Here is a 22,084-nt window from a genome sequence, read left to right on the forward strand (position 1 = left end):
ATTTATTACATTTTTATTACAAAATGGATACAATAAGTACAGTATGGCAATACATTATGAGGAGAAAAAAAACATATGTACAAGTCATAAAAATAAAATACATCTTGGTATCAACTATTGGATGGAGCAGTACGGCACATTGATGATGTAATCAGTGTAATGATTGGATAGGGTTTCTATTTGATGCACTTGTGTGTATGACGGGCCACTACCTGAGGATACAAAATATGTGATGTCAAGTTTTCTATGGCCAAAATGAGCACCATATCTGAACAGTCACAACTCCACTTTAGTGACTGAAGAGGGCAAAACAAAGGTGGGGAACTGCCCATTTTTCTCGTTCAAGCACTTCCCAATAAGTTAATAATAGTTAGATGTAAATAAAAGGCTAGCTAAGATTTCTTGAGTAGGGTTGAAGCCCACTTTCTGAGCCAGTGGTGGACACTTCAGATTTGAGGAGCAAAATCTTGTTGATCTTATAAATAAATCTGAAGGGGCAGGGGAAAATAACAAGGCAAAATATCAAACATGTTGCTGAAAAAGTCCTGCCAGACCGAGGAAAGGATCCCGGGGATTACAGCCAATAAGCAGCCTCCATCCAAGCCCCCTGCCTGATTTGTATCAACTTTAAATCCACTTCCTTACTTCTTCAGGGCGGTATGCACCCACTGGCCTCTCTCACACTGAAGTCTTTTTTGTCTCAGTTTGTTGACTGATGTGGCAACTTCTCCGAAACCACACCCACTCACTCATTTATCTCAGTGGTGCTGCATGTGGAGGACACAATTCATCACCGCAACCTTTGTCCCGCGCCATTTAAAGTGCTCTCAGTAGGGGTAGGCAGAGACGGCGATGTAGACGATGAAGGTCGTCTGGTACTCGATGCCTCCGTCCTCGCTGTAGGAGAGGGCTCGGACCTTCATGCGGTACGTGTGGGGCTCTCGTAGCGCCTGCGTGGTGAACAGCACTCCCTTCAGGTTCTCGTCTCGCAGGGCAAAAGGTAACGTGACGTCCTCGTCCACCACTAGGAAGGTGGTCCTGGGGTGCATCACTCCGTCCTGTGTGTAGGCCACCAGTCTGATGAGGTCCTGGTTGGCTGCAATGCCAAAGGGAAGAGACAGCAGCTTGTACTCCAGGGCGTAAGGGCTCAGTGCACACTCCAGGTCATTTGGTGGGCAGTTCTTCAGGCAAAAGCTACAACATAGACAGAAGATTATAGATTATAACAGATTATAGAAAGTATAGTGTGGGAAAGCAAAACAGTCTAAGATAGAGTAGATAGATAGATACCTAGTGTATGTTACGTTTATTTTTGAACTTATTACAAACCAAAAGTGCTGTTTACAAGCTTGCCTGCCGTGGGATATGTCTAAATTGTGTATGGAGACCACATACTGATATTTATTTAAAGGTCAGTTCAACTAAATCCCAAAAAACTAAATGTCCCACTTAGTTCAAGTGCTACAGTATATAGGCATAGATTTTATTTTTGCCAGAGTTTTAAGATAATATCTGCTGGTGCTTCAGCCATGACCCCAGTACAGTGTAGGTGAATTGATTTCAGTTTGTGGGGCAATTTCAGCATTGAAAAAATTACATTTGAATTTTTCGAGTGTATTTCTGTGAAGGTTTACCCTGTGGCTGGATCCCTCTGGTAGTTTGGTGGACAGGGGGTGTCTATACATTGGTAACTTCCTCTCATGTTAAAGCACATCTGGTTCGCTCCACACTGGATGTTCTGTTCCAGGCACTCGTCTATATCTGCAGATACAGCGAACAGCTTGTCATTTGTCACGGCACATACTAAAATGAAATGATGGAAACAGGGAGCAGCTGGTGGTTCTCACCTTGACACGTCTTGCCGTTGGTCATGAGGCGGTAACCAGCAGGACAGAGACACCTGTGGCTCCCTGGTGTGTTCATACACTCATGCTGACAGGCATCCCTCACCTCACACTCATTGATGTCTGTTGGTGTCACACAGAAACAGCCACAGAACGATAAGGAGAAAGTCAGAGCACATTAATTATTTTTAAAAGCTCATAATTACAACAAACGCACAAGCAGCAGTGAAGCGAAGAGCTTTCATCCTCTCCCTCATCTCAACCCTGCCTGTCCTCCATAGTTACCTAAGCAGCGGCCACCCCTGGACTCAAACCCCTGCTGACAAGCAGGGAGGCCCTGCTGTGAGGAATGTATGGGAGTCTCTCTGCGACTCTGGCTCCTGTAGCGCCCCCTTGTGGCGGCTACGTGGGAGTGGTAGCTCTGAGAGGCCAAGTTGTGGTACAGTCGCTGGTAGGAGCTGCGCTCAGGAGAGGATTGTGACGCCCGGTAGCCGTATGAGTAACTCTCATAGCTGGGCAGACGCTCCAGACCGGCACAGGATTTGCCATCCCCCAGCAGGTGGCGCCCCGGCGGGCAGGTGCACTTGAAGCTGCCAGGCGTGTTGATGCACTGGTGGGCACAGGGCTGTGGCAGCCGCTCACACTCATTTATGTCTGCCCCCAGCACAAAGAAAGACCAGCACCAGTAAAAGACAAGAGGACAGTGATAGAACAGAAGGACAGACAGAGAAAAAGGTGCAAAAATAAAGCAGAAGTAACAGAAACAGATGATGGAGGAAAAGAACACACGAGGTGGTGTAGGCCACGAAAATAGAGGAGGGAGATGAGAATGAAGGGGAAAAAAGGGTATATGTCAATTACCCCACTGTACAACAATACATTTTCATGTCCCTAAGACTGAAATGTATTGCGACCATAAATACATAAATTGAATGAGATTGAGATTATCTCCTAATGCCTTGAAGATAACAACTTCAATTCTGAATCTAGTCAAGATTTTATCTGAGGAAATGATATCAAATATAATTCACATTTGATATCAGGTACAAAATCCAATCCATGCCAGATAAATATGTCACAAAGACAGACATCAGCGTACAATGTTAACGATGTCACGAGGGGAACGGTGAGTGTATGCCATTACAAAGCAACTCCAGGAAATAGCCAGATCCAAACACAAAGGGTTTGAAAAGTCAGAATTGGAAGAGAGTGAAAGGAAACTGAGTGACAGAGAGCTGTGAGGTGATGGTGCTGGTCTTTATACGGGGTGAGGACATTTATTTTCAGTTTCGTTCCTCTGTGGACCTTTTCTTACCCTTTCTCTTACTCCTATCTGACAGGTAAGTAGACATAGTATCAACCTAGAACTTTAGAGGACCTGATACCATGCATTGAGTCTTTGCAGGGTCTTTGCATTTAATGTTATGAGTTAGTCAGCAGTTTTTATTGCAGCATTTTAGAGACATAAGCAAGCACTGGCAGAATATCATGTCCAAACTATTGCAGATGACAGCAGAGTTATTTTAGTCTTTCAGCAGGAGTGAGTCACTGACACAAAGAGAGAAGTTTGCTGGCAGAAGTAAGCAAGCTGGTGGCAAATGTAAGGGAAGAGCAGTGCAAAAATGTTTCATTCAGCTGCCTGATGACTACAAATGAAGCCCTTTGAATGTCGGATTGTGTTTAATTTACGTTTTGCCCGATGAGGGGTTGACAGGATATGAGAGACATGAAGGATGTACATACCGACACAGGGCCGTCCCACTCCCTGAGATCTGTAGCCACGTGGGCAGGTGCAGTGGTAGCTGCCTCTGGTATTCTCACAGATCTGATTGTATCGGCACTGATGAGTGCCATCTCTGCACTCATCGATGTCTGCAGCAGGCCACAAGGGATACAGGAACAAATCATGGTGCAAAACTGATTGACTGACAAAACTCTCTCAGTCACATTTGAATTTAAAAATGTAAAAATCTGTGCTTCAGCGAATGCTCTCTGGCTTAACAAGAAATACAGTATGTTGGTGAATACTCACCTACACATGTCCCATTGGCGCCTTTAGTCATACCGTTGGGGCACAGGTCAATACAGGTGTAACCACCCCGAGTGTTTTTACACTGCTGATCTGATCGACAAACCCTCTGTCTGCACTCGTTTATATCTGAGGTGATGAGAGAGAGAAGGTGTCAAATCCAGAGCTTCTTCACGGAAATTCTTTTAGGTGAGGGCATGTGACTGTGTTGTTTAAAGCGATGAAAGTATATTTAAGAAAATGCCAAAAATAGTAACATTTTATTATGAATAATACAGCATTATATGGAGAGGTGTGGCTGTCTCACCTATACAGCGTCTGTTCCTGAGTTGAAAGCCCGGCTCGCAGGCGCATCGGTAGCTACCAATTGTGTTCAGACAGTGCTGATTGCACGGATTGGACTCCTGGCACTCGTTCACGTCTGAGCAGCAAAAGTTTAATGTTAGCAACATTCACAACAAATGCTGAGTTGATCAATAAAGCTTGTTGGTGTACCTGTGCAGCTGAGACCATCAGCTGTTCTCCTGAAGCCACGCCCACAACGCATGACACATCGGTAAGAGCCAATCGTGTTCTCACAGTCCTGTCCATCGTGGCACACGTTCCCACCCAGTGAACACTCGTCAATGTCTACGGGAGTGAAGAGCATTGAATTAATATAACAATGACCTGTTTGTGACTGACTCAGGACAGCTGAGTGAATGTTTGTGGGTCGTATACCCTGACAGGTCCTGCCGTCAGCTGAGATGGTGAGGCCTCGGGGACAAGAGCAGTAGTAGGTGCCCATGGCGTTGTGGCAGACATGAGAACAGGGGTTCCTGACTTCACACTCGTTCTCATCTGCAGCACACAAATGATACACAAACAACAAAATTGAAGAAAATCAGGATGCGCTTGGATGAGCTGTGAAAACATTTAAAAGGTGCTTTTAAATCCACTGTGTCTTTAAATGCAACTTTTAAACTTAGACTACAATGTTGTTTAACTGATTCTCACTGAGTGAGTGAGCATAATATGTTGTGATAAACATTACCTGCACAGTAGGGCCCAGCAGACACCAAAGTGAAACCCTGAGGACACTGGTTACTGCGATCTCCTGGAATCATTACATTTATTATTCATCATTAAATTCAGATTACATTTGAGACAAAAACATGCAGGGAAAAAAGAAATATCCGATGTAGAAGGCAGACTGGATGACGAAGCAACAAGGAAAAATACAGAACCTAATATTAAGTTAGTAGCCTTGTTCAGTTCCTACATTCAGTCCTTTCACAGACCAGTATTCTCACCCTTGGCGATACTAGCTTGGATGCTATACTCCAGTATCTCCTCCAGGGGGTGGTAGTGTGCGCTGATGGCTGTGGCGTGCAGCATCTCCACCAGGTAGGGCATCTTGCCCTTGGACAGGTCGTAGGAGATGGTGTGGTTCCAGGAGTAGGGCACACTCTCCCTGTCGATGCTGAACATGCGGGTGGACAGAGCGTACAGCTGGCCCGGGCCTGTCTGGATGTAATCCTCTGTGTAGTCCTGAGTCGAACAAAGTGTACATGTGAGGCAGCTGGTAAGTCTTTTGACAGGTTTTAGCTTATTCACTAGAAATCATGCAGACTGTAAGGGATGTGTGATTTGCAGTAAACTGGCTAAAATATTGAAAAATATATGAAAATCATTGGTATGATGCACTAAATTTGTTAGGCTCATAATTTTTGGTTTGGGCATAATTTTAGTCCAGATTAGATAGAAGGTGCAGATTTGGTTTAAAATAACGAATAAATATACCTATAGACTATTCGTTTACCTTGATGCTGATGTCAGCATGTGAGGGCAGCTGCAGGATGTGTCCGTTCACTACGATGTCCAGTAACAACGCTCCATCTGAGTCAAGGCCTCTGGCAATGTGGGTCATCCTCAGGATCTCACCTACCACGATTCAATTACACCACAGACGTTAGTCAGCCTAATTTACATTATTCACGTCAAAATCATCAGTCAACATTTTCACTGTTTGTCCGTTCTTACCTGTGGCAAACTCCACCTGCGTCTCTCGCCTGAAGATGCCTCCTGTTAGCGTGTAGCCGTTGACAGCCTCTCCTACTTCCTGTGCAGTGGTCCAGTAGACGGGGTTCAGGATTGAGATGAGCTTTCTCATCGCAGGACCTTGAAATCAAAGGCAAAGGAAGAGCGTATTTCATTTCTTATGAGATTTATTGAGAAAGTTCAGGAGAACAGGGTCTTATTTGGTGCACATCACATCTAAAAGTAGAAGATTTATGCATGTGAAAGTGTTGGAAAACTGACCTAATGTCCTCGGTACATTAGTAATAGTGGCCTTGATGATTCTGCCGCCAGTCTTGCTGTCTGTGATGGTGGCATTGAGGATGGCGATGCCAAACTCAATATCATTGATGTTGCCTATGATGCTTCCTCGTGCCTTCTGGGGTCCACCTGACAAAAAGGGAAGGTATATAAGAATGCGTCGAGTGCTGCACTCAACTGCACACATATACAAAATATACATTTACCAAAATGCCTTACCTGGGCAGGCCTGAGTGTTACACCTGGACAGCTGAGAGGAGTCTCCTGGACACGGCCGACCACCGTTGCTAGGAGACGGACTATTACAGAGACGGACGCGTGTCCTCTCTCCACCCCCACAGGAAGCAGAGCATCCTGCCCACAGCTGCCATGAACCCCAGTTACCATCAACTGCAATGATACGTATGATAAGTACACACATTAACACACAAACCACAGAAAAACAGACACATAATTATTAATTGTCTGATAATCTGAGTTTTAGGGGGAATTTAGTCTTCTTGGGATAGCTTAAAAATTATGAGATACACAGTTTGTACCAGTGAGGTTTTCTTTTTGATTGAAAAATAAATAAATAAAGGCACATTCCCTATATATTTATGCGTTTTTTTCCCTCTCTCACATTACTCACCCTAAACATCGGGTGAATTCAATGTGAAATGCAGAAACAGGTTAGTTGTGTTTATTCAGGGCATTTACAGCCACTTCATTTTTTCATTTCAAGAGCATTTCATGCACATGCAGGAGCCTCTCTACCCCCCCCCCCACCCCCTTAGCCTTGTTGACCCCTGACACAGTCTTAAACATGCTGACTCACCGGGACAGTTGGCTGTGCTGCATCTCTGTATCTGTGTATCTGCACCGGCGCATGCTCTCCCACCGTTGGCAGGTCTGGGGTTGTCACATGTCCTGTAGCGCCTCATCTGACCTCCGTTACATGTCTTGCTGCAGCTGCCCCAGCTAGTCCATGGACCCCAGTTACCGCTGACTGACATAAAGAAAGTCAAAATGTCAAAGACAGAATAGGGAAAAGCCAAAAGAGCAGGTACATCTTTACAGATAGATATACAGGTATAGATAAAGATATAGAAGATCTAACCAGTATGAGCAAATAACAATTAATATGACTCACTGGGGCAGGGGTCACTGTTACAGAAGTCAATGTGCACGTCACTGCCTTCACACTGTCTGCCGCCATGCTGAGGGGCGGGGCTGGCACAGAGGCGTGTCCTCTGTCTGGTCCCACCTCCACATGAAACACTGCAGGCTCCCCAGCTCACCCAGGATGACCACTTTCCGTCCACTGGAGGGCACAAGGAAAGAAGAAGCAGGGGCATCAGTCACTTAGACTTATTATATTTGGAACCTGATTTTAGCAATGACTTCAGTATGACCACTGGGGAACAGACATATGGATATGGACTTAAGTCTCCCCCAATCTCATTTTATTGTAAACGCACAATCCCCGAGCCCTCACCAGGACAAGGTCTCTCCTTGCACACTTGTGTTTGGGTGTCTGAGCCCTCACACTGTGGTCCATCAAATGCTGGAGGAGGGTTGTTGCACAGCCGGATTCTGGACTGCATACCCTTACCGCAGGTCTCACTGCATGGGCTCCATGGAAGCCAAGACCCCCAGTTACCTATCACTGCAGGAGTATAAACAGATAGTCAATACATACAGGTCTATAATCACATATTTGCCTAGTGGTGGAAAGTTTCCTCAAGTATTGTACTTCGTTACTCACCTGGACAAGGTCTGACACTGCACATGATGGCCTCCACTGCCTTCCCCTCACAAGGCCTTCCTCCATGCTGAGCTGAAGGATTACTGCAGGATCGGACCCTGGTTCTGTTGCCCTGACCACAGGTACGAGAACACTCCTCCCAGTGAGACCACTCTGACCAGTTACCATCCACTGTAGAGGGACAAAGGGACAGATTTTGTTACCACATATGCCTTTTGCAAGTGAAACAAGTCCTAACAGGTTGAATCCTCTGTGTCTTATTTTTCAAAGCACTCTCACCTGGACAGGGCTTTCCCTGACAACTACGAGTCTCTGTGTCTGATCCTGCACAGTGACGCCCTCCATTGGCAGGTAGAGGATTGTTACACTGTCTCAGCCTTTTCTGGGAGCCGACACCACAGGACACACTGCAAGGCCCCCACTCTGCCCACTCTGAGTAGCCCCCATGAACTGGAAAACAAATCAGTGCACATTAACACATCTCTTTTTTTATTTTATTTTTTTTACCTGTGATCGTTTCATTTACAGTGGAAGAAACAATGCAATCTTGAACATTTTGTTCATTTGTTACAGGTTAAAATGAAAGTTGACTCAAAAGTCTGGCACAATGAAAATAATCCCCACAATGTCCAGCTCACCTCGTACAGTGAGAGTGACCCTGACCAGCACTGATCCTAGCAAGTTTCTGGCCACGCATTCATATTCAGCTGTGTCCTCCTTCTGGGCGCTGCTGATCCTGAGGGAACTGTTGGACAGGGTGGAGAAGCGGCCGTTGCCCAGCAGGGGGCGCCCCTGGCGGGACCACTCCATCATGGGGGTAGGCTCACCCTCCGCCTGACAGTTAAGCACAACTGTGGTGCCAGCATCGACCACCGTCTCCACTGGCTCCACTATGATGGTGGGTGCACCTGGAAGGCGGGCAAATCCATGTGATCTAACCTTTAAAATGGGAATTCTACGGATTTCACGCATCAAAATATGTTTGCAAGACACGGGGAGCACCAAGAAAACAACCCCTCACATTGTCATAAATCACTGGAGTGCTCTTTCAGGTTATAATAACTTTCACATTTTCTTCTTGTAGCAGATTTTATGCTACATAGGACTGACACACAGAAGATAAACACTCACTCTGCAAGGTAAGTGTGACACTCCTTTCCACCACCCCTGCATCATTTGTTGCCACACACATGTAGTTGCCTGCATCTTCACTCTGTACAAAATTTAATGAAAATATAGTTCATTATTACTTTATACATACTACTTAAAATATATTTGTTTGCAGATAAGGATACTGAAAAAGTTGTGTTTACATGATATCCATCTTAGACCATTGAGCCAGCATCAACATCATGTACAGAGTGTTACACAAGAGGTCTCCGTCTCATGTGTTTTCCTACCACTGTGCCGTAGATGGCCAGAGAGCCGTTGTCCAGCTGACGGATGCGGTTGCTGATCGGGATGTTTATTCCATTTTTGCTCCACCGGATGGTGGGCAGGGGGTCGCCCCGAACCTCACAGTTGAGGATGGCATTACCACCCAGAGGTTCAATACGGTTGGAGTGAAGGTCCCCATCAATGATAGGAGGCTCTGGAGACAGACAGAAGAACTTGCTTTGACATTATGGACACGTCGAGTGAGTTATAAGCTTATATCATAAGCAGTATACAAACATTTAATAAATGGCTTATAACACACTATTATGTTGAATGCAGCTATAAGAACATTTTTAAGTGTTTACAGTATTTGTTAACAATTATAAATTCTCCTATGAAGACATATTTAATATTATTATAACTGTGTTTTACAACATTGTAATTTATTATCTGTTTATAAATCAGTCTCCACTTATGGGTGCCCACAGCAAGAGTTCAAGTTGTTATCAAATACACACACACACACACACATATATATATATATATATATATAAATAAACATTTATATCTGCTTACAGCTACATTATAATGGGTTGTAAACCATTTATTAGTGGGACTTAAGTGTTTTTACAGAAGTAAAATTAAGCTGAGTCAAATACTTTCATGTGTTTTTTACCTTTGACATAGACAAAGCCCAGTGACTTGATGGTTCCTACGCTGTTTTCTGCCACGCAGGTGTACGTGCCGGAGTCATCTTTGCTTACTCGCTCTATCACCAGCTCACTGTGGCCGTTCACATGATCGTAGTGAACTAAAGCATTATCAAAAGGCAGTAAAAGACAATGAGAGGAAAACATGGTTAAAAGTCTTCATTCTAATATACGACATTGAGCTACATAAATTATGGATTTATTCAGTAAATACCCTTTGATATGAAATATTTTCCTAATCAATAGGGATCTTGCTATATACCTGGGATGATGTTGTTGTTGAAGGCCCATGTGATTCTGGGTGGGGGGATGCCGCTGACTCCACAGGCCAGCAGGAGGCGCTCTCCCTTGTTGAGGGCCACGTCTCCGAGCAGCTCAGTGAAGACAGGGTGAGTATGAACAGACAGGGTCACTGTCCGACTGTCCTGTCCGACTGCATTTGTGGCAACACAGGTATAGCTGCCTGCATCGTCAGGCTGGTGCAGAGGGAGGGGAGAGGAGAAGAGGGGGAGCAAGCAGAAAACATTATTTAACTGATTTGTGATGCCTTCACTGTTTTCGTATTGAACTGTTAACCATAGCCAGACCAATAAGACCTATTTCACTTTCCAGCAATCTACAGATATTAACAACAAATGATTTGTTGTTCTATGTTTTTCTGTGTTTCCCTTACCTGAGCAGTGTCTATCACCAGCTCTCCAGACGGCAGGATTGTGTACTCCCCTGCGCTTTCAATGAGAGGATTACCGTCTTTCTCCCAGGACAGGCTGGGCTGAGGGACGCCCTCCGCCACACACACCAGCTGAGCCTGACTGTTTTCCACCACTGCGACCTCCTGCTCTCCAACACGAATGGAAGGCGGGACTGCAAGAGTAGGGGCGTATCATTTTCATTATCACAATAATTTTAAAACATTAGTCGTTATGTCGTCTAGGTATGGTTTTATAAAATATACAACCACAGAGGGGACCGGCAGCTGCTAATGCTCTGTACACTAAATTTTAAATTTTGAGGCAAATTAGCAGCATCGCTTTATGGCACAAAAGGGAATAAAAAATGGAAAAGGCATTGTTCTTTCAGGTTTCTCGCTATCACAGATGGTGTAACTACTGAAGTACAATCAAAACAAACATTTTATGTGAAATGTGGTTTGAAAATATTGTCACATTCAGTTAGATCAGTTTATTCAACCAAAAAACAGCAACTTTAACATCAAGATATTGTTAGTGTGACATACTTATCTAATGTAATACTGACACAACATAAAGGACAACCAAAACGTACATTTTATCAACTCTATGTTACCACAAACATAAGGTGTGGTGATCAGTGATGTGGTTTAAAATACAGTGTAAACTGTAACTTACTGTGTACAGTCAGGCTCATCTCGAGGCTGACTGTTCCCGCTGCGTTGGCAGCAGTGCAAGTGTATCGTCCAGTATCACTTGGCTGGATGAAGGCGATCTGCAGGGATCCTGAACTGAGGACCCGCTGGCGTACAGATTCACTCAGCAGCTGCCCGTCTTTGTGCCATGTGACAGAGGGTGGAGGGGAGCCATCAGCTTGGCACTGCAGCGTCACAGAGGAGTCCACGGGTGCCAGGTACTTTTGAGTCTCTGAGCTGATCACTGGAGGGACTGCAGGACACAAAAATACCACATGCAGTTAAGACAAAATAAGTAATTAGACTGACAGACATAATTTTAGTTGCATGTTGGAACTTGGAAGACACATAACTGTTACCTATCAGGATAAAGGGAATATAATTAATTCAGAGTCAGCTCTGCCAGAGATTTGTGTAAAAAGTTGTTTCAACACATAATTTTATCCTTTTTTTATTCATTAAAGTAGCATTCAATGCAGTGTTATTGTGTCAGAATACAGTAGATTGCACAGTGTTCTTCCTATATCCCTGTACGCGACTGCTGAATATTACATAATACATCTAATCATTACTTTAGTGTGAGCCCTACCTTGTACTCTGAGTTTGGTCTTGCCCAGCGCAGTGCCTGCAGGGTTTTGAGCCACACATATGTATGTTCCAGAGTCCGACACAGAGGCCTTAGAGATCTGCAGACTTCCATTAGGCAGCACTGTGAAACTTCCACCTGGCATGAAGCAAGAGACATGATGTTATGACTGATTACTTATGGTTGCTGACACACACACACATAGACAGGATTAATTACCTGTGGTGGGTATATTGATGCCCTCCTTCTGCCAGGTGATGGTGGGTCTGGGGGAGCCTGTGGCCCTGCAGGGCAGAGTGATGGGGTTATTCAGGATCACATCCAGCGTGGTCGGATGAGACTGGATCACTGGGAGCTCTGAGGAGAGGGATGAGAAAACACTGATGCTCAGAAAGAGTCAATTGTACATGTAAGCATCATGCGTAGCAAACGCACAGCAGGAAACGCACAGGTGTAAATAATAAAAGTAATGGTGGCTGAATTCCATTTAGTTTCTTCAGTTTCAGGGTCTGGTATTGTGCATGCTGACTCACTGCAATACAACAGAGCCATCAGTAATGTTATCAGTAACACCTGTGATTTTCCTCCTATGACAGGTGAAAAGGTCTGCAGTGGAAAAGGCCCACGATGAACCTCTCCCACACTCAACAGGTGCAACAAAACTAGTCTGCACACACCCACACAGTCCTCAAACATCTACTCAGGCAAAATAAGTGCACCTGTTTAAGTGGACCATGGCATCCCAACAATATTGCAGGCTACATTTGTCAAACACATTTGATTGTAGTCAAAGATCTCCTTTTAATTAAATGCTAAACCAAATGAATGGGCAGTCGTGAGTCTACTATGATATTAAGCTCTGAACAATGAATATTTTTTTGACTTGTTGCACTCTGCATAGCCTCTAAACAGCAGTGAGTCTCTTGATATATTGTTTCTCAGGATGTTCTTACCCTGCACTGTGAGCTGCACGTGGCGGTGGGTGGAGCCTGCAGCGTTCTTGGCCGTGCATGAGTAGCGTCCTGCATGACTGAGCTCCGCTGAGGTGATTTCTACTGGACCTGAGCACAGATCATCACACACCAAATCAACATAATCAATAACAAATCTTACCAGTGTTGACAAAATCTAATTAAAACACATATTCTACAACTCATTTAACACCTACAGTACAATACACTTATAGTCCAATCTTAAGAGCATTATTGGGTGACTCACAGTGGTAACATTTCTTTAAATATAATTTCCCCCCGGGGATCAATAAAGTATTTCTGATTCTGAAATTTAGCAGGACCAGTTGAAGAATTAACTGAATACAATAGCATTATTTGTACTAATGAAAGAGTGTGTGATTAACGTAAAAACAAAATGGTGGTAGTTTGGAAAGTTGTACCAAATAAAAGTTGTGTACTTCTGGATGCTATTTGCTTTAATATGATTCTGACCTGTGGGCAGGATGCTGTAGCCCTGTCCCTCTTTGGGAAGCGTCACACCATCTTTGCTCCAGAGAATTGTGGGCTTTGGGACACCAGATGCAGTACAGGCGATGACCACTGGGGACAGCCTGGTTACAACTAGCTCTGTGGGTTCATCTGCTATAGATGGAGGAACTAAAGGGACAAGTTAAAACATGTAAGGAAAATATCTGATCTGATAAATCATAGAAACCATGAACATACCTTAGTAAGAATTTGTCAACGGCTGCTGTGTTACTCACCGTGGACAGTAAGGTTGATGGATCTGGAGTCTTCCCCTGCCTCATTAGAGACCACACATTCATACACTGCTGTGTCCTCCACGGTGGGTGCTATAACTACCAGGGAGCCTGATGATAGTAATCTGGAAATAACAAAAAGGTTAGTACCTGAGAGTAGTTTCACCATAGTCCACCCTATAAAAATGGTTAAAAGTGAGTTGTGAGTTTTGAATCTTGAATTAGAAAACAGAGAGGGAGAAAACCTGGCTCAACCTGTACATATTCTGGTTCTGGTCAGTATTGATGGCTCGCCCATTTTTCATCCAGCTGACGGTGGGTTTGGGTATGCCGGTGGCCTCGCAGGACAGGGTGGTCTGAACGTTGACTGTAACCGTCACATTGGTGCGGCCGTCAGCGATGGATGGAGGGACTGAAAGATGAGAGCCGAGGATCATAAAATTACTGGGTGACTGTGTTTGTGGGTGATTGAGACAATTTGACAGTATTCTTGTGTTTTGTATGCACATATCTACCACCCACCATATACTTGCAGATCCACTCTCTTGCGTTGCGTCCCAGCCTGATTTGTTGCCATACACAGGTAGCGGCCAGTGTCGGTCACCTGAGCAGGTCGGATGTGTAATGACCCATCCTCTGCAAATGTGTACCTACACACGTTTGTACAAACTGGGTAAGGTACAGCATCCAGGACATGCCAACAATTGAGTTGTGCTAAAATATTCAAATCTACTTCTATTATTTTAAGTATGCAGATTTAATATGCGGGAAACCATTAACACATGATATCATCAAAGAGAACTGTGTATGCAATTGTTTTATAACGATGAGATAGATTCTGCAAAAACGTTTTATGACATGTGGATTTACCTGGGGTTGTTTCCTGCCAATATGGCACCATGTTTCCTCCAGGTTACGCGAGGTGGTGGCACTCCACTTACGACACACTCAAGCACTGCTGGCTTGTTGATGTGCACTGACACTGTCTGGGAGCCTTCCTTGATAGTTGGGGCCACTGAGAGGACAGGGACAGAGTTTTTTACTCATTTACAGCTGGCTAATGAACTTAGCTCTATAACTAATTACAGAGGAAATTGGAAAATGACAAATACTAATACAGTACATTAGTTGTAGATAAAGATGTAACTGTACCATTGACAGCCAGGTTAAACTGTCGCGTGGTCTTGCCAGCAATGTTGCTGGCCACGCAGATATACTGAGCTCTGTCGCTGAGCTCAGCCATGTTGATCTGTAAGTAGCGGCCACCAGACAGAATACGCACACGGGCAGAGGCCTACACAAAGATAAAAAGCAATTTGTGAATACATTTTAGGAGAAGTGATAACATTGTGTGGATAGTTGTTTTTTTTGATTGATTTGACTGATTTCTGACCTGCAAAGGTTTGCCATCTTTGAGCCAGGTCAGAGTTGGAGGTGGAACCGCATCGGACTTGCACTCCAGAGTCACCTGTCTGTTCTGCAGCACTGACACGTCCTGAGGTGTACTCTCCCCCGCAATGTTGGGGGGAACTGTTACAGGAAACGTACAGATTCATCCTTTTTTGTGCATCTAATATTAAAGTTAATTACCTTCAAGCCATAGATTGTTTCCACTATGTTATGTACAGTGCACACTGCTACGCGTATTAAAACATCTGTGTTACCCACCATGCACTCGAACCAGGAACTCCTTGTCATCATCTCCTGCTGGACTGTTGGCTAAGCAGCTGTATCTGCCTGTGTCCTCCAACTGAGTATAAATGAAGTGTGACAAAGTATGAAAACAATGGAAAAAGAGAGAGGAACTGATTAAATCTGAATTCAATATATCAGAAATGGGATTTCACTGTATCAATCCCTGGTCACCGACCTGTGCCGAGGCCGCACGGAGCACCTCTCCTCCCCGGAGGAGGCGCAGGCCGTCTGTCTGTGGGAGCGGGCGTCCATCCTTCAGCCAGGTCAAAGAGGGCGTGGGGATACCTGAGGCCTCACACTGAAGCTCCAGGACATTATTAACCACGACAGATACTTCTGCTGGTACACCAGAGCCCTTGATGCGTGGAGGGTCTGGCAACGTAAACCAAACAAAATGTTTCTCATCCATGAAACAAAAGCTGAAGCTGGAGAATTAGAGCTATAATCTGCTTTTACTCACCCAGCACTTTCAGGTTGAAGTGGCGGCTAGCTTGACCAGCGGTATTGTTAGCCACGCAGGTGTAGCGTCCTGTATCATTGACCTGGGCCTGGATGATATGCACAGTGGTATTCAGGTTGAGGAATTTGAGGTGGGGGTCAGGAATAAGAGTCACCCCTTGTTTAAGCCAGGACACAGTGGGGGTCGGGGTCCCATCAGCAATACACAGCAGAGAAGCCACGTTTCCTCTGACTACAGTCACATCCTCTGTGCTCCCTGCTCCATCCAGACCGGGAGGGACTGAGGAGAGTAATAAAAGATACGGTTGATTATCATTCAACGCTGAACTGTGTTTGGTGATTTATTGCTCAGATTTTACAAGCAAGACATGTTTTTAGACTCACCATGCACCTGCAGGTTATAATGTCTGTTGTCCACTCCCGCTCTGTTTGATGCGACGCAGGTATAGGTGCCACTGTCAGACACCTGGGTTCGTGTAATCCTGACAGATGCAAAACGTACAACATATAAGTATCCTGTTACATATCAACGGCCACTGAAGGCATAAAATAACCAACCAACTTGAAAATTGTGTCTTGAGACAGATACTATTTATTAGACTACTTCTTGGACTTTGGAGTTTGTAACCCTTTTTATTGATGGTAGAGTAGCAAAATCTTCGAAACAGCACATTCTAGACCTTGAGACACTTTTGATTGCAACCCAGTAAGATGAAATTGTTTTAGGCAGGCTAAATTTCCATACTGATTTAATAATAGGAACACCTGCAGGATACAGCAGCTTTTTAAATTAAATTAAATTGTGAAAAACACAATTGAAATACAATTAACAGTACAAAACATGTGAAAACACTAAGATTTCTTTGCAGATTTTACAGATAAAGAATTACACCAATATCTTAGTCTTACCCTAATATAACACACTGCTTAGCAATAATTTCATTTTATGTGCACAAGACCGGGATGCACATATCATGGGGACAAAGTTGCTCTCAATGCAGCACCATGTGTTACAAACTCTTGAGCCCTGTCCACTGACCTACCGGAGCATCTGTCCAGCAGAAAGAAGCCGTATGTGGGAGGACACCGGCAGAGGCAGGCCATTTCTGAGCCAGTTGAGCTGGGGCGGAGGAGAGCCTGCAGCAACACACTCAATGTTGACAGAACTGTCCAGAATTGTGGTCAACTGCTCAACTGTCTCACTGTTGCCGTCTATCACAGGAGGCACTGAAAAAGTAAATGGAAAGCAAAGTCGGTGACATGAAAACTTGTGCAATTATCAAGGACAAGTGACTAAAATGACAGTGACATGTATTCAAAATAAGAATGCATTAAACCCACCATACACATTCAGATTGAATATCCTGTCCTCTTCTCCTGCGGTGTTGGTGGCCACACAGGTGTACTTGCCACTATCAGTGGTGTGAGCTCCAGTCACAGTGAGTGTGCTGCGATCTGGACTGATCCTGAACACAAAGGCAGCATCGCGTCATCCTTATAACATCACGTATCACTGGATTGGCCTACTGTAAAATCCCCAGTTTTCTTCCATTCTGTTCTTCTGTTTTTTGTGGCAAGCATTACCTCAGCTCCTTGTTCCCCGTGCTGTTGATGACTTCCCCATCCTTCAGCCACTGGATGGTTGGAGTCGGGGTTCCCTGGGCTCGACAGACCAGCTGGATGCTTTCATTTAGCAGGACTCCCATTTCACTGGGCAGCTCTGATCCAGAGATACTGGGGGGGACTAAGAGAGAATTACTGGTCTTAGCACAGTCCTATGAATATAATATAGTAATATAGTATTAGAAACCATAAAATGGTAAATACATGTATTCATATGATAACATATAAGCTTGACAGCATACGGCTGACACATAAAGCTTGACAAGAATATGTTCTATGGGGCTTCTCTGGAAGCAAATACGCTTTTGTATTTCTTTAATTTGAAACTAGTTTCTGGAAAAGGGTTACAATGTTTTCATAGTGATTGAGGCTACGCGTGTGCATGTACCTTGTATGGTGAGGTGGTAGCTCTTGCGTTCCTTGCCCTCCACGTTGGAGGCCACACACGTGTAAGTGCCACTGTCAGAAAGCTGTGACCGTGCAATCTGCAGCTTGCTTCCTCCAGAAAAGATGTGCATCTCCAGAGACTCCGAGTTCTCTGAAGAAATAGGAATTTCATATGTTTGGAATAAATGAAATGACAATGACAAAGCTACCGTGCCTTTTTATGCAATGTTACCCCTTTCACTGTGCCTCATCCAGCCGTACTTGAGATACAGATACATAATGAATCTCCTTTCCCCCGGAGGACATTAACAGATGAGAAAAGTTTTTTGTGGTTTAAGTGATTATCAAAAAGCTTTCAGAAAAGTCCACTTAAACCTAAACCTAAGCGTACCTATGAGTCGTCCATTCTTCAACCAAGCGAGGCTGGGAGGAGGGATTCCAGTAGCATCACAGGCGAAGGTGACTGGGTTACTGATGGTTTCCACAACACTCTCCTCTGCTGGGCCATCGATACTGGGAGGTACTGAAGAGAGAGAGAGAGAGAGAGAGAGAGAGAGAGAGAGAGAGAGAGAGAGATTTTACTTTAACATTATATTGTAAGCATTGTTTGAAAATACAATGTGTTTTATCAATTTTTAATTTGTGTGAATAAATGAATATCTATAATATGCTACCATAAATATTCAAGTGGAAGTTCTTGTCCACTTGTCCAGCAACATTGGTGGCCTTGCAAACATATTGTCCAGTATCAGACACCTGAAGAACAGAGGAGACATGTATGACAATGCAAGATGTAAAACACACACACAAAAAAATCTAAAATAATTGTTAGTTATCAATACACAGAAAAATGTGCCAACACTTGTGTGAACATTCCTATGTAAGCCCAGCACTCATGTTAAATGATGTTTTGACTTGTCATTAGGCCCTGCAGCATGACAGGCAAAACCATTCTCTAGCCCTGACCTAACTTACCTTTAAATCCTACACGTAACCAAGCAAAGAGGAGATACGCCATGGCTTGACCCAGCCTTATATCTACATTGTGTCTGCTCAGGATATACTACAGTGGCTGGCCCAACTATGGCTGAGGCCACAAAGACAAGAGTGGCTCCTACAGAAAACTCAAACTTTCACCGAAACAAAGACAACAGATATCACAGTAATTGCCACACTGTTTGAGTTGACATGCGGTCGCTGAAAGATGTTGATGAAAAAATAAAGATGATAGAGAACAAGAGCAGACAACATGGCATCCATTCGTCTCTTACCTCTGAGCCTTTGATCTCGAGCATCTGTCCCTCTGCCAGGATGCGCAGGTTGGCTGATTCTGTCACCACCCTGCCGTTCTTGTACCAGGTGATGGTGGGAGGAGGCACAGCGTTGGACTCACACTCCAGAGTTACTGATTTCCCAACGAGCACATTCACCACCACAGGAGAGTCCCCACTACTGTCCCGGATACTCGGAGGAACTGAAAGGCCGAGGGGGGAGGAAAACATTTACAGTAAGTTTATGACGTACAACTAGAGCCCAAAGTCAGGCACTCAGTGTACAGCACACACAGCTAGGATGTGGACTGACCGAAAACTGTGAGGTAGATGTGTTTGTAAGCCTCTCCTGCGGCGTTCATGGCCACACAGCTGTACTTTCCTCCATCAGATACTTTTGCTTTCAGAATCTGCAGCGTACGACCACCTGAATGCACAAATGGACACAAAGACACATTCAGAATGTACTGTAATTATGCAGCTTTATGGCATACTCATATCCAGATATTTTAATTATTCTTTTCGTGCAAAATGGCTTCAATTGTCACCCACTGCTCAATGTTATCTATCTATTAAATGTAGATAATCCCAAGCTCGCAGTACCTGGCATGATGAGTGCATTGGTGTTGGCTTGAATGGGGCCCCTGTCATTTAGCCAGCTTAAGGTGGGCGGGGGGAGACCAGTAGCTTCACAAGACAGAGACACAAAGTTGTTCACCACCACAGTCACAGTCTCAGGACTCAGGCCGATAATAGTGGGAGGCACTGAAAGGAAAACCATAAAAAAAGATTAAGCACAGCAAACAGTATTTTTACAGTTATCTTAGAGTGCAGAATAGCTTTAACACTTCATTCATTTGCCATTCTTTAACAGTCTTTAAGTGAAAGCAGTACTTTATACATGAGAATACATGCAGATGTATCTAATCTTTTCATCTTGTTCATCTTTTTGATAAATGTGACATGTGACTCACCATGAACATTGAGATTAAAGGGTTTTTCTGCACTTCCAGCCACATTGTCAGCCACACACACATAGCGCCCTGTGTCAGACACCTGAGCAGTCGACACCTGATGGTCGGGAAAGATGGAGAAATATAGAAGTAAGTACACAGATCTACTGTACATAGACATAATCTGCCGTATTAAAGTTACGGAGCGTTTCTTTTTGATGGGACAGATATTACAATGTAAATGTGTGTCTGATTATTATACATTTCCAGCAACACATATTTGTAGTATCTGTATGATGATTAAAGACTTCCTGTGGATTTTACAGGCAACTTTAACCTGGAATGGGTTTGTATGCAAAAATGGGCTATAGCATGAGACATGTTGGGAACAACTATCTGTGCTTCCTGGTTGTTACCTGAAGTGTTCGCCCATTGGACAAGATTCTGTGTGGCCCATCAGAGCTGACTGGTTGGCTGTCTTTAAACCAGGTGATCTTGGGGGCGGGGTTTCCATCCACGTGACACTCCAGTTGGGTAGTTTTGTTGACTAAGACTGTGACCTCATTGGGTAAATCGCTGTCTGTTCCCCGTATGATCGGGGGCACTGTTGCAGGATAGAAATACACAGTGAGAAACTGTTCTCTTTGTTAAACCGACTGATACTTGTACCACAAAGAGAAGTGTTTTTACTCACATAATACTCTAACATCATACTGAATGGAGTCTTCTCCTGCTTCGTTGACAGCCACACATGTGTACCTGCCTGAGTCTTCAGCTTGGGCTCTGGGAATCTGTAATACTCGCCCACCTGAAAATAAAACTCATTAGTAGGAACTCATTCTCTGTCTTGCTCCTTCTCAATCTGTCTGTATTGTTTTTTTGTCTACCTCACCTGGCAAGATCAGAACTTTGTCACTGGAGGTCATCAGTTGTCCATCTTTGTACCAGGTGAGTGTTGGAGGGGGGACAGCGTTGGTCTCACAGTACAGAGAGACGGGATTGTTGAGTATCACATCTCGAACATCCCCTCCAAAGCCTGGGGAAGACGTGGTATCACCAACTCCACCAGGCCTGTTGAAATTAGGTGGAACTGAATAGGGGAAAAGAAAAAGAGGAAAATGTTAAAACTCTTCTTGAGCATTTTTGGAACGTGTTGTTGGAAAACTATTTTTGCAGTTGTTAACCATTTTCATTATGTGCTTTTTATATGACACAAACAACAGCATGAAAATACTCTTTGAGCCCTTGAAATGCACAAATAATCTCAGTTAACACATCAGTCAACCCAGTTCACCTTGTATATTTACATCAAAGTCCTTCTCATCCTCTCCAGCTATATTAGTGGCCACGCAGGTGTAGCGGCCGGTGTCCGACACCTGAGCATGCTTGATCTGAGCAATACGACCGTTGGCTGTTATGGACACATGGTCATCTGCCCGCAGGATCTGCGGAGGAAAAAAGGCATGAGAGGGGAGAATCAGAATAGCTTTCAAACATATATTTACTTTATTTTCTCCCTGAATCTCTCATGGAATCAAATCAGACTTCTACCTGTCCATCCTTGTACCACTGCAGTGCTGGGGTAGGAAACGCCTGAGCTGCACACTCCAGGGTCAGTGTGCTGTTGACCTTGATCTTGACCTCTTTTGGGGCCAGTCCTTCCCCTGGGATATCGTTCTTATTGATCTGAGGGGGAACTGAAGTCAAGAAACATGTTTTAGATTACATTGACATGTGTATAAAGGTATGTGTGGTCATAATTTTTCAAGAATTTACAGATTGTATGTTAACAAGTTAAATTAGTGTTAAAAATGTAATCACTGATAATTATTATCGGTGATTTTAGTTACATCAACTTCATGTAATCCTATGCAATAGTCTACGCTAGAACTGAGATTTGCCATGTGAAAAGCTTTATACTGTACTCTCCTTTTCTTCCTTTTCTGGTACAGAAAGATGCAGCATGTTTTCAAAGATGCAGGAATC

At 44.1% G+C, this 22,084-nt stretch overlaps 1 protein-coding gene across 1 annotated transcript in view; it reads right to left on the minus strand.

Annotated features, from left to right (window-relative positions):
* Window positions 1-827: 827 nt before the first annotated feature.
* hmcn1 (hemicentin 1) overlaps window positions 828-22,084 on the minus strand; it is a 77,901-nt gene continuing 56,644 nt past the window's right edge. Inside the window, exons 52-107 of the mRNA XM_070908312.1 lie at window positions 21,650-21,795; window positions 21,393-21,543; window positions 20,991-21,188; window positions 20,793-20,906; window positions 20,515-20,702; window positions 20,120-20,216; window positions 19,749-19,910; window positions 19,459-19,572; window positions 19,146-19,348; window positions 18,549-18,630; window positions 18,266-18,397; window positions 17,876-18,025; window positions 17,449-17,608; window positions 17,206-17,330; window positions 16,908-17,091; window positions 16,249-16,346; window positions 15,866-16,144; window positions 15,581-15,777; window positions 15,379-15,460; window positions 15,104-15,240; window positions 14,863-15,004; window positions 14,581-14,725; window positions 14,233-14,360; window positions 13,966-14,122; window positions 13,714-13,835; window positions 13,442-13,606; window positions 12,950-13,057; window positions 12,216-12,353; window positions 12,000-12,134; window positions 11,394-11,663; window positions 10,700-10,890; window positions 10,289-10,502; window positions 9,993-10,127; window positions 9,340-9,530; window positions 9,071-9,152; window positions 8,578-8,847; window positions 8,219-8,389; window positions 7,940-8,110; window positions 7,670-7,840; window positions 7,325-7,495; window positions 7,010-7,180; window positions 6,412-6,582; window positions 6,175-6,321; window positions 5,896-6,033; window positions 5,675-5,796; window positions 5,166-5,403; window positions 4,907-4,969; window positions 4,594-4,713; window positions 4,369-4,503; window positions 4,181-4,294; window positions 3,877-4,002; window positions 3,588-3,716; window positions 2,130-2,498; window positions 1,848-1,967; window positions 1,635-1,761; window positions 828-1,194 (exon numbers count right to left, since the gene is read on the minus strand). Of these exons, the coding sequence (XP_070764413.1) occupies window positions 828-1,194; window positions 1,635-1,761; window positions 1,848-1,967; window positions 2,130-2,498; window positions 3,588-3,716; window positions 3,877-4,002; window positions 4,181-4,294; window positions 4,369-4,503; window positions 4,594-4,713; window positions 4,907-4,969; window positions 5,166-5,403; window positions 5,675-5,796; window positions 5,896-6,033; window positions 6,175-6,321; window positions 6,412-6,582; window positions 7,010-7,180; window positions 7,325-7,495; window positions 7,670-7,840; window positions 7,940-8,110; window positions 8,219-8,389; window positions 8,578-8,847; window positions 9,071-9,152; window positions 9,340-9,530; window positions 9,993-10,127; window positions 10,289-10,502; window positions 10,700-10,890; window positions 11,394-11,663; window positions 12,000-12,134; window positions 12,216-12,353; window positions 12,950-13,057; window positions 13,442-13,606; window positions 13,714-13,835; window positions 13,966-14,122; window positions 14,233-14,360; window positions 14,581-14,725; window positions 14,863-15,004; window positions 15,104-15,240; window positions 15,379-15,460; window positions 15,581-15,777; window positions 15,866-16,144; window positions 16,249-16,346; window positions 16,908-17,091; window positions 17,206-17,330; window positions 17,449-17,608; window positions 17,876-18,025; window positions 18,266-18,397; window positions 18,549-18,630; window positions 19,146-19,348; window positions 19,459-19,572; window positions 19,749-19,910; window positions 20,120-20,216; window positions 20,515-20,702; window positions 20,793-20,906; window positions 20,991-21,188; window positions 21,393-21,543; window positions 21,650-21,795 (8,933 nt within the window). The remainder of the gene's footprint in view (window positions 1,195-1,634; window positions 1,762-1,847; window positions 1,968-2,129; window positions 2,499-3,587; window positions 3,717-3,876; window positions 4,003-4,180; window positions 4,295-4,368; window positions 4,504-4,593; window positions 4,714-4,906; window positions 4,970-5,165; window positions 5,404-5,674; window positions 5,797-5,895; window positions 6,034-6,174; window positions 6,322-6,411; window positions 6,583-7,009; window positions 7,181-7,324; window positions 7,496-7,669; window positions 7,841-7,939; window positions 8,111-8,218; window positions 8,390-8,577; window positions 8,848-9,070; window positions 9,153-9,339; window positions 9,531-9,992; window positions 10,128-10,288; window positions 10,503-10,699; window positions 10,891-11,393; window positions 11,664-11,999; window positions 12,135-12,215; window positions 12,354-12,949; window positions 13,058-13,441; window positions 13,607-13,713; window positions 13,836-13,965; window positions 14,123-14,232; window positions 14,361-14,580; window positions 14,726-14,862; window positions 15,005-15,103; window positions 15,241-15,378; window positions 15,461-15,580; window positions 15,778-15,865; window positions 16,145-16,248; window positions 16,347-16,907; window positions 17,092-17,205; window positions 17,331-17,448; window positions 17,609-17,875; window positions 18,026-18,265; window positions 18,398-18,548; window positions 18,631-19,145; window positions 19,349-19,458; window positions 19,573-19,748; window positions 19,911-20,119; window positions 20,217-20,514; window positions 20,703-20,792; window positions 20,907-20,990; window positions 21,189-21,392; window positions 21,544-21,649; window positions 21,796-22,084) is intronic.

This window comes from Enoplosus armatus, chromosome 7, assembly GCF_043641665.1.
Source record: "Enoplosus armatus isolate fEnoArm2 chromosome 7, fEnoArm2.hap1, whole genome shotgun sequence".
In the NCBI taxonomy this organism is placed as follows: domain Eukaryota; kingdom Metazoa; phylum Chordata; class Actinopteri; order Centrarchiformes; family Enoplosidae; genus Enoplosus; species Enoplosus armatus.